Genomic DNA, 12,263 nt, shown 5'->3' with positions numbered 1-12,263 from the left:
GTAAGGGGGACAAACATTCAAGGTAATTTCTGCTCTTGATTCCCACCTTGAGGCCCTCCCAATACAGTTGTTTATTATTGTAGGTGGTGATTTTAATACAACCTTTGAACCTCTTGGACAAGAGGACCAGTTTCTTGCTGTAGATGAGGACAGTAAATGGGGTGTTCCTCAGCTTGAATTACCTGCTGTAAGGAGATGGTCAGCCGTAGCCATACAGCTTAAGGCCTTATGCTTAGCGAGAGGGCTTGGAGCAGCAAACGGGCAAACCCCGTCTGACCGCCAGGGAGAGAATACCTTTGATAATGGTAGGCACACCAGTTGTATAGATTATTTTCTGGTGGACATAAGAGGATGGCACTTTCTGATAGTCATGATTGTTAAACCTTGGGTGGAAAGCGATCATAATCCACTTTGTATGGTATTTCAAGTTCACAAGGGGATCAGAGAACTGACCCCTAGGCGAGGGATACATACTTTAGATATTGTTACCTCTAATAATATGCGCCACATTAAATGGGGCAGACTCATTGAGAACCCTGAGAAGTTAGAGATCCTCAAAAATATGGTTACTAATGAAGTGGTTAATGTTAACTCTCACATCAGCAAGCATGATTTTCCCCAAATAATGCTTGAGGCAAATATACACTTTTTTACAAAACTCCAATCCCTCTTTAGGAAGACCATAAAACCGGACAAGGGAAATAAAAAGCAACCCATGGTGGGGTGGTATAATAATGCTTGTAAATTAGCCCGCCAAAACCTGAGCACAGAAATAAGATCTAGGAATCCACTTGGAGTGAAAGAGGCAAGGGAGACATATAGGCAAGTTCAGAAAGTCGCAAAAAAGCAGTGTGATGAGGATCGATGGCCTGATCTGAAATCGGCCTGCGAAGCAAAGGATCCTAAACAATTTTGGACCACTATTAAGTGGGATAGAGGAGGCGTAGCTGAACCCCCCCCAAAATAATGTTGCCAAACAACAATGGGTAGACTTTTTCAGACCACAATATGCTCGTAACCCAGCCGAGGAAGAGTGCCTGCTAACTCCAACTATTTTCTATCAAAGTCAGCTTTTCACAACCAAAGATGTCAGCATAGCGCTAGACTGTGTGACTGGGGGAAGAGCTCCAGGCATGGATGGTATCCCGGCTGACGTGTTTTTAAGTGACAGATCGTCTTGGTGCCAGTACTTTGTGTTTTTAGCTAACTCGGTGGCTAGGGGTGCTATAATTCTATCTTCATGGAAAGGCGCTGAAATAATTCCAATTTTTAAAAAGGGTGACAAATCTCTACCTAGCAATTATAGACCTATCAGTCTCATAGACTCAGCCCAAAAACGTATAGGTCGTTTAGTGCAAAATAAATTGCAAACATGGATGGAAGAATACAACATCTTGTCCCCATATCAAGCCGGCTTTCGACCATGTACCAGCTCAATTGACCAGGTCTTTTATTTCATAGCACTCTATTGGAGGAATGTTGCCTTAACTAATGGGTCACTCTATGCGGTCTTTGTAGACCTGAAATCGGCTTTTGATTTAGTCCCCCGCTCTAAACTCTGGAGGGTTCTCGCTGAAGCAGGGATGTCTCCGGAACTATTGACACTTCTCGTCGAGCGTGGTGTTCGGCAGGGGTGTGTTTTGGCCCCACGCTGTTCTCGTTATACATCAACGGCACTGTGGATCATCTTAGCCGTTCCCCCACCGAAGCTCCCGTTTTAGCCGAGGCCCGCGTACCTGTCCTCATGTTCACGGACGATACAATGATTGTTTCCCGGACCCCAAGTGGGCTCCAGGAGGCTGTGAATGCTTTTGGAGAATTTTGCCAACTGCGTGGACTTGAGATAAACACCTCAAAAACCAAGTTCATGTCCCTGAATCAGTGGAAAACCTTCAAAGGTAAAATCTATCTAAATGGAACTCCATTGGAGCAGGTAGAGGCATTCATGTACCTAGGAATATCTCTCCAGAGTAATATGGGCTGGAAAGGTCACATAGACATGGCTGTTTTAAAATTCCACCAGCTTGCGGGTGCCCTATCCTCCAAGCATACAGCATCTTTCACCAAGCCAATTACACTTGCCTTGGAGATTTATAATATGAAGGTTATAAGTGCCACTTTGTATGGTTCAGAACTTTGGGGATTTACTTATTTGAACAAACTAACAAAGGCAGAGAATACATTTCTACGCTGTTTAGTTGGGGTTCCCCAAAGTACTCCTACCGTTCCGCTCTTATATGATCTTGGTAGGAAAAATATCGAGGACCTAGCTCGGTTACGGCATCTATTGTATTGGAGACGAATCTGGACAACTCCTGAACTAGTCCATTATATGCCCATTCACTAAAGGATATCATTAGGGCAGATCGATTCCATACTATCCCATGGCTCAAAGAGATAAGGGGACTACTAATAAAGTTGGAACTCGGCCAGCTATGATAAGATCCAGACACATCAAGGTTCCCACCAAAAATAAATCTGAAAAAAAAGTATTGGGAAATGGTCTTGACATCTTCTCATAGTACTAGTGTAAATACCAATCTAACTGGCCGCTTCCTTGAATTTAAACTTCACCCACTTTGTGAGGCTTATTGGGATATCATAGAGGGTCCGTTTGACTGTAAATTATACTTTCAGTTTAGGATTGGGACCTTACCTGTAAAAGCTTTCACCTATAAATGGTCATTAACCAGGGATGACAAATGCCACAACTGTAAAGATTCGATTGAGACTATAGTTCATATACTGTTTGTATGTCCCCTTTATGTCATCCCTCGTCGTAAGTGGCTAAAACCAACCTGTACTAACTTGGGCACCTGGAGGTACATTGAGGCCCTAAGGATACTAGAGTCAGATTGCTCACCCTGTATAGCGATTGCTGTAGCTACATTTTTAAGGTGGGCTTGGACCATACGCACTCGCACTTTATAGCCTTTAGAAGCTAGCTAATGAACCTCAAGATGTTTAAAAATATAAGAATGGCCACCATTTTATGTACTATTTTAACTGATCTCATCTGTGTCTTTTAAACAGAGGCTTCAAAGACTCCAAAGTGCCGTTCTGTAGTCAGTAAGAGATTTCAGTAAAATAGATGCTATTTTCTGAAATATGTATGCAACCACCTTTCATCTCACTAGGTGTCCTCAACATGAACTCCCTGGACCTGATTCACAAAGGTAAACGTAGACCTAAAGGTTATGACTGTCGATATTCACAAAGGTAAGTTATGAGTATTATTCTTAGGTCCTCACTCTGGGCGGAATCTCCACATTTGAGGCAGAGATTCATCCCTGAGTGCAGAATTAAAGTTACTACTCTTAACTTACCTTTGTGAATTAGGCCCTCTGTCTCTCCAAGTCACTAGACAGAATATTATTGGCCATAGAGGGATGCCATGACTAGGGCATGAGCCCACAAAGAGGTAGGCACTCTTTATTAGCCAGTGAGAGGAGAACTGGTGCTGAACTGTCAACTGTGGTTGGAACTCTACATGTAGATCACAAGGCTACCTATTCAGTACTCTACCTTAACTCTATGAGTTATTGTATTTTGCACAGCTCTCAAGGTCTTCAGCATTTTCTATTCAAAGCTCTCTCATATTCAAAGGTAGAGTTGGTTGATGTAAAGTATCATTAACCCTTCTCTTTTTTTGCTCCAGCTTGCCGGTGTGTTTCTTCTTTAATTCATGCCTGGATGCTGTCCTCATAAACAATGACCGATCAATCAGTCTCGGCTCAGTTGTGTAGTTTGACTGTGTTTATTTCATAGTTTTGCATAGAGAACACAAACAAAGGGGCACAATTGTGCCTTACAGACTATATCCATAGTAGCAAAGCAAATTCAAGGTATAGATATACAAATGTATGCATATACTATATGGAAATTCATATAATAGTAATAGTTCAGGATATATAAACAGCAGGAACCGAATCAGGCGAGAGATAGCCATCTGCGTCACTGTAATGCAACAAAAGTAACACAAGGTAATACATAGAAACTGTTTTTTTTAATTGAAACATAAAGTAGAGCCGAAGGGACGGAGCAAGAGTAGGTAAATCTGACATGTCAGTCACAACATGGGCTTGGGAAGATGTAGGGTTGTCTAGGTGTCGAACAAAGTCACATCCCTGTCTCCAATAACAGAAATAAAACCTTCTAGTTGAGCTGGAACCATGATGGTCCAGGTGGCATTGTATAGATCAAAATAAAGTGGCTATGGATTGCTGTTGCAGCAGAAGAAATGGAGATTAAAGAAAAACATGTATAGCTCTCTTTTAAAGGAGGACAAGAAGTGAATAATTTGAATGGAAGGTAAAATGGAATTTCATCTTTTGGTTGTACATACTGTGAATGATTATTTCACCGTCATTTTCTATTTTCAAACTTGGGTCTGAAGGAGCAGTGTGTCTCAGTTACATAGTGGGGTAATACCGCTTCACGATATTTAGGTTTCTGTCCATACAGTGCAAAATCAATGTGTACAAATGTTATAAAATGTAGTACAAAGATGCATTAATTTGTAAATTAGCCATTTACGGAAAGAAAGCTTATGCATATTATGGTTGAGTTGTTCATCCCTAAAATGTGTTGAGAAGAAGCATTGAAGTTTGTCTTGTAAGGGTGAAGATGTGGTTATCAAGTCTAGAAAGGGCCACATTTTGATACACATCTATGATTTTGCCTGTATATAAAAATGTCTTTCTAAGGAGTTAAGAATATAGCAATGTACAGTAATCCAAGACTAATGGCCTGATTTAGATCTGGGCAGACGGGTTACTCAACCGTGACTAATATCCCATCCACTGAAATATAAATCCCATAAGATATAATTGAATATGGCGGACATGTTATTTGTCACTGTTGTGACAAAGTTACCCTTCCGCCAAGATCTAAATCAGGCCCTAAATGCTGACTAGTCGTATAGTTGAGAGAAATATATTTTTAGATGAGGATACAATTTTCAATAGAATTGTGTATCTTCAGCATCTTGGTGGTGTAGCCAAGTACAAATATATAACAATTTAGGAGTGCAGGAGATAGAATTGAGACTTAAGGTACTGGTATGATTCCATTATACTGCCTCTGGAGTGGACTGTATGTGGGTCAACTGTAACCTGGAAATACCCACCAAGACTCATGGTTGACTTCTTCCTGCTCCCCATTTCAATCTTAAACAGATTGGAAAATGTGTGCGTGCTTCCATAGACTACTGAGCCCCAAAAAAACTGACAAGAGTCCAAAAAGACCCAGCATCCTCTGTGTGTTGATTTTAGTGGAAGTCTAGCTGTTTCTCACCCCTGGATTCTCTCTTCCAGGACTTGTGAGAGATGGGAATTACACAAGCACCAATGACTGATCTTGAAGAGCCCCGTCATGTGACTCTGCCCTGGGGTGTCTGGAAAAGCTTATATGATGCCGTTGCTTTAAGCTCCTCGTTCGCACATTAATGTTTGAACCACGATATACAGGAATGTTTGCAGCCTGTTTTACTGACAATTTTCTATCTTGCTATAATAATTGCCATTGTCCTGTCTCAGTGCAGCTTGCTGTGGATTTCCTCCCAGCCTTGCATTCATTTTTGCTTTATTCCCCTGCCTGTGGATTGTCCATAGTCAGATGCAACCATTGTGCTGCTCCCTTTCTAATTCGTTCCTAGTTTGTTCCTTCTGTTTCTGTTATCATTTTTGCTTCTCATTTTAAGTTCCCTTTGTCGGTTTCTGAGTTTGCGTGCTCTAGTTCTCTTGCAGTTCCATTATCTTGGTGGACACTGTTCCTAGAATATTTATGCTTGACTTACCTTGTTGTTTACCTAATCTACCCTTCATTCTTTGCTCTGCTCTCACACTTTTGTTTTACTAGTTGTATATTTGAATTCTCATTTCTTCTGCTGCTCATCTTGTACTCCTCTTGGGCTCTTAGTGTCTGATAAGTGTACTATTTTGTCCTTAAATGTATATATGTGTTTTTCTTTTGCACAGGGTTAAGCTCCTGGATTCCAAGAGGCATTTCCTGCCTCCTCCCATGTTTTGAGTTACCTGTAGTCTTATGTACCTAAATTGTGACAATGTGATACTGCTAAGTTCAAAGGAATCTCCACAGTTTTAACATTGGGACCAGTAGAGACTTATCTCATGTATGTAAATGCAATCCTTGTCTGAGCCATACGGTACAGATAAAGAATCACTTCTGCTGTCTCCTTTCTTTGGCATTTGTAGGGTGCCAACCTATAAATTAAATCTGCTGTTGCTACAGGAAGGTCTGAGTCTTACCTGTTTACACCCTTTGTGTTAAATGAGTATGCTTGCCTGTTATTGGTTTCTTTCCCTGTTTATACGTATTAGGGTTGCCTTACATTTTCTGTCCTATTTCTTACCATGTGTATGTCTGTTCCATCCTAGAGTATGTATTTGCCTGCTCCTCTACATCTGTACACTAACCTTCAACTTAACAGCCTATTTCATGCTCTTGGGGCCCTATAACAAAACTTTGAGGAAGAAGAACTGCATTTGAGAGGGAGCCATCTATTTTGATCTGTTGAGTTTACTACTGACTTTAAGTCACATGTCCTGAAAAACAAGTGGTGAGAGAGGAAGTTTCTGTGTTAAGTTGTGCATTGAGAGCTCTTATCCACTCCTGCCTGCCTCTCAAATGTATTATTTTATGTTCTATTGACCTTTGGGAACATGTTCACCAGGCTCAGATGCAGCTCAGCTGAGGGATCATCAAATATCCTCCTAAAATACCATGTGAGAGTAAGAAGAGATTAATTCATCTATGATTACAAACAGGCAAACACAAAAACAGGCCAGACTTCAGTGCCCTTCCTACTCAAGGTCAACCATAACAGAAGTTCCCTAGTTAGATGTCCAAAGATGAACACACATGCATCAACCAGATTTAATTAGAATACGTTACTGATATAGTATTAATGGCAGGAATGCCTCATAGATATTTAAGTGCCTTACAGCAAAATTGTTGACTTTTTATCCCCCTTGAGATACTAATCTGCAAGGACATGGAAGTAGTAACCAATCACTCCCGGAATCAAGAGGTAGTTAGAGAGCAACCCCAAATGTTTGAGTATTGCCTGCTGGACAGAAGCACACATCTTCCCCTAACCCATGTATTATTGTGTTTTGAATTTAGATTCCTATGCCCCAGGAGCTCAAGTACCATTATATCTGTGGCAAGAGTGTAGGCACACAGGCATTGTTTCCTCTAACAGGTCAATGCTGGCATCAGACTTGCTTCCATGGAGTCTAGGGTATGACTGTAAATCACTTTCACCGTATGGGGTTCAAAGCCCATTTCTAATAGACAACCATCAGTTTTAGACTTGTTTCACCACCACCAGGTCTCACAAGTGTGTTCCCTGCATATGTTAAATGTTTGATGCAGAGCCTCTCAAGACTAGCTGGCCACAGTTCACTCCATTGTGGGAGTTATTTAACTATCTAAGTCGTATTACAGCATAATATTGTTAAATAATATCGATTTACATAAATATTGTGTAACAAATATAGCGGTCAAAACAATTATGGGACAGAATATCGAAGGTAAAAATATTGCTTCTTTAAGTACTGTAGATAGTTTTTTTAATATAGCTGTTCAGATTATCACTTTTTAATAATTCTTTTGTGTTGTATTAGTTTCTGCACTATAAGTAGTTTAATGTTAAGATACATCAAGATACTTCAAGTTATTTCTTAGAATAGTTCATTTATTTTTTTATAATACAAATGTCTAGTTATTTTATTTAAATGTATTATTTTGTTGGCAGGTTATTGCATTTGTAGCAGAATGCAGTGAAAAAGTTTTTTATATGTAGTTTTTAATTGTTCATACATTTTTTATTTTAGAACTTTTAATTGGTTGTATATTGATCATGTAAGTCATAGATAAATTAAAAAATAATATTTGTATAATTAATTGGTAAAAAAATATATTTAATATTGTAAATAATTCAATGATTTTTAATACACTGTGTGTCTGTTCATTGTAAATAAATGTATTAAGTTCTAGGTTATTTCTTAAATATTTAAGTTCATAATATTTTGAAATTAATGTGTACTGATAATTCAGTTACTTCAATTTTTCTTGTAGTATTGTATTTGTTACTGCTTTAGTTTGTACATTCTTTAACATAATGCGCTACAATTTAGATTTTAAATGTTCATTATTTTTTTGATAAATTATTTGTCAAACATCATATATACATATATGTGTATATGAGGAGAGGTAGACTGTTCTCCCATCCACCAATGACATCATGTGATATTATGTTTAAGAAACCTAGTACAATTTATAGGTATATAGTACATATTTACCACTCTTTGTTTTGTTTCATGTGTTTTTTAAACTTTTATTCTTATGTTTACAACATGAATTAACCACATGTAAAATATCTAATGTGGGATGTTTCCTACAATAACGTTTCGCAGAGCCATCTTTACATCTTTATTTCTCAGGCTGTATATCATGGGGTTTAGCAATGCAGGCATCACTGTGTAAAACAAGGAGGCTGCTTTATCCTGGTTATTTGCAGTTTTAGATACTGGTTTCAGGTACAAAGACATAGCTGACCCATAAGCCATTGTGACAACAGTCAGGTGAGATGCACAAGTAGAAAAGGCTTTGTATCTGCCTTCAGAGGAGGGCATTACTATAACAGTGATGACAATGCGGATGTAGGAAATGAGAATTACAAGGGTTGGGGCCATCAGCGAAAAGATAGCAACAATGACAAACATAACTTGAGGGATGAAGGTGCCCACACACGACATCTTTAAGAAAGTTGTTGCTTCACAAAAGAAATGCTGAATAACATTGTTACCACATAAAGGCAATTGTAAAGTGTAAACAACACTTAGAAGTGCCAGCACACTGCCACTTATCCAGGAACAACTAATGAACATTCTACAAACTGATTGGCTGATTATGACTGTATATTGAAATGGGAATGTGATGGCAACATAGCAATCATATGCCATGATTGCTAGGACCATAGATTCTGTACAGGCCAGAAGCAGGTAAGTGTACATTTGAAGTGCACATCCGGAGAAGCTCATTCTCCTTGAAACAATGAGCTGGTTCAACAGGTTAGGGACAATCACTGATGAGTAGCAGATGTCAATGAAAGAGAGGTTAGCCAGGAAGAAGTACATAGGAGTATGAAGGTGAGGATCACGGATACAGGCTGTGATCAGGAAAAGGTTTCCCGTGATAGTGACCACGTATATCACTAAGAATAACACAAAGAGAAACATCTGCACTTTTGGATCCTCAGATAGCCCCAGCAGAATGAACTCTGTCACTATGCTTGTGTTCCTCTTCTCCATTAATTTCCACTCCTTTTGTCTGTAAAAATTAAGGAAATTAACATAGTAAACTCTTTTTGAAAGAAACTAGATGGTCACATTAAAACATTGAATAACAAGACATCAAGGTGCACTGGAAGATTGTCCTAATCAAATCTGCTATTCACGCTTACACTGCTTGAATGCCGGAGCATTTGTATCTGCTTATCCTTCAGCATCGCCAGATGTTCGCATTTGAGAAATATATAGGTAAGCAAGACTTACAGTTGTCAGAGAAGCATCACTTCCTACCTTTTTGACCATGGACAGTATTTGGATAAGACATCTTGCTAACTATATTAGTATAAGGGAAGCCATTTGGCATTTGAGAACAAGTCAGTCTTTAAACCTTCGTCAACTTTTCTGTAGTGTTCATCATGAAAAAGGGTAATTTCATATGGATGAGCGTTGAACCTGTAGGGGTCTGCCCCAATACATTTGAACCTTATGGAGAGTGAATTTGTTACAAAACCATAAGTGAGCTCTTGAAGCACTAGAGCAAATAAAACCTTATTTCCTAGGCAACGCATCTGTCAGGATCCTTCGATACTGCCATTGGATGCACTACTTGAAGACCTTCTTTGAGCCAGATGTTGTAATGAACACTCGTTTGGAACCTATGCTGCAGTTTAGTGTGCATTACTTTACTAACCCTCCTGGAAATTAGATTCACTCCATATTCCATTCTAGGCTTTACTTTCCAACCACTAATGCATTATGGTGCATGTGTATCTTACCCAAACCTGAGAGCTAGAAATGCGCCTTTCGATAAATCTTATTATACTTGGTACTCTGTCCTGCCATTTCCAGCATGCCCACGTGCTCTCTTGCATGAAAACTACCATGTTTAGAAACAAGATCCGTTCCCTGACCCTCTCCACATTTTTGTTATGCCTGCTTCCATGAACTTCAATGCACTCCTTCAGGCTGAGATCTGGAGGAGAATCTTTAACTGTCATCCCCTGAACTGTACTGCAGCTGGTTCACACCTATTCTGAGTCCCAATGTCCCTGTGTGCTTGTGAACTGGAGGAGGGAATTAAGACTCGCCTCAGCATTCAGCGTTTGGGATTTAACTTATGTTATTGGAGCTCCTGCTTTCTTCTCCAGTTGCATGCATTGTTGAATCCTTAAAATCCGAGAGGAGTGCTGATTCCTGCTACTGCTGTTTGCAGTGTCAGCTTCCCTGCTTTATCTGTTTTCTTTACAGCTCAGTTTCACCTTACCTTCAGCCTTATTTCTGTGTTTTTTGTGTTGGAATTAATTATAACCATGAACTCACTGAGTTAGCAGTAGTACCCTTTGTTTCCTTGTTATGATTTTCTGTTATGACCTTGCTCTGAATTTCTGTGTTTACTACATGTACTAGCAGGGCATTCTTTGTCTTAGTGCCTGTTAAGCACAGCCTGCTCTTGATCCCTGTACCCCTGTTCTGATTTCTGAAGCCCTGCTCATAACTCCTTGTATTGGCATTCTCCCTGTCTCCTTCCTGTCTTGTCTGTCCTGTATTCTAGTTATTATTTTGAGGCTGATTTTCTATTCCATTACAAATTCGGTCGACTGTTGCAGTTCATATCCATATTGGTCTCCATTCTGATGAGTGGAGGGAAAGACTTTTGTTGTTCCTTTGGCCCTTTTGAGTCCTACCCATCTCTGCATTGTAGTCAGTCTCAGTCCACATTGCAGTGAGTACAAGTGTCTCTATACAGCAGATCTAATATCTTCACTTGGGGCTGATGCTCAGAGAAATCTACTGGTGTCAGTTCAAAGCATGTTCTCAAAGTTACTAACAAACTTCTTGTTCTATACCAGCACATCTCCGACCTGGGTGACACATCTTGAATTCAATCTTTTTGTTTGCCAGGAACCAGTGAGTGTCAACACAGTGGGTGATATATAACCTTTGAATGTCAATGAAACAAGGTATCACTCTGAATGATCATTACCTTACCAGGGTTTAAATTTAATATTTGGACCTGATCTAGATAGTTGAAGACCCAATGAGTGAAGGAGATGAACAGTGTAAGGAGAAGGGCAATCAGTTTGGCAGAAGAAGCAGCACACTAAACCACTCAGGTGAAAGAACTCCTCATAGACAGGAAGGCTGCTTACACTGGCGCTCAGCAGCTCTTTTAGAGTCAAAGCTAGGGAAAACACTGGGGTACGCTGGATTTGAAAATGTCAATGTTGCCAAATTTGGCGTTACACAGTGCTCACACATTTTCTTGTACTTATCTCCCTGCATTTGTTGTAGTAAGACAATATGAGTCTCCAATCACAACAATGATAAACATCTCAGTTCACTGAGATAATATGGATGCACGCAATATTGATATGTACAAAAATATCAGAAAATGAATATTGTAACAAGAATATCACCATCCTATACTTAACTAATAAAACCACAAGTATCGAGGACACAAATATTGTTAAAAATATTGCTTTTTACAAAAAATATCATTACCTTTAAATAAGCATATATTTTTTCAAAAATATCATGTCACACAACAATGACTGCAATATCACCAAAATATTTACATCATCATTAATAAACACAAAACTAACTAGCTTTAATGTTAAAAAAACAGTATATACACATAATCTACTTTAAAAAGTATATATATTAGAGGGTGGCTTGGAGCGCAGGAAGATGTCTCTGTCCTAGTGGTACAAGCTTTATAGTATCTCTCCGACCTTGGAGCGTCTAGATCGGACATATAGACAGTCAGTAACTTAGGACTTCAGCAGTGACTCAGTCAGCGACGATGTACACACTGGAACCGGCTTTCAACAGTTAAATCTTGCCTCCAGAGGCCTGAGGTCGGACCTCCGTGGCACGCCGGCCGGTGTTCAGAGGGTAAGAGTAAGCTTCAAAAGCCTTAATACACTTCGAGCCAGCAGAAGAAAA

The 12,263-nt window shown here is 39.5% G+C and overlaps 1 protein-coding gene across 1 annotated transcript; it reads right to left on the bottom strand.

Moving 5' to 3' along the window:
• Positions 1–8,405: 8,405 nt before the first annotated feature.
• On the bottom strand, positions 8,406–9,338 carry LOC144763039 (olfactory receptor 2D3-like). Its single transcript, XM_078648351.1, has one exon. The coding sequence runs from the start codon at positions 9,336–9,338 to the stop codon at positions 8,406–8,408; it is 933 nt and encodes a 310-aa protein (XP_078504477.1).
• Between the last annotated feature and the right edge of the window lie 2,925 nt (positions 9,339–12,263).

This window comes from Lissotriton helveticus, chromosome 6 (genome assembly GCF_964261635.1).
Source record: "Lissotriton helveticus chromosome 6, aLisHel1.1, whole genome shotgun sequence".
Taxonomy (NCBI): Eukaryota; Metazoa; Chordata; class Amphibia; order Caudata; family Salamandridae; genus Lissotriton; species Lissotriton helveticus.
This window is presented reverse-complemented; position numbering and strand designations above follow the sequence as displayed.

Coding starts and splice junctions, on each gene's coding strand:
- LOC144763039 (XM_078648351.1), bottom strand. CDS start 9,338: ATGGAGAAGAGGAACACAAGCATAGTGACAGAGTTCATTCTGCTGGGG.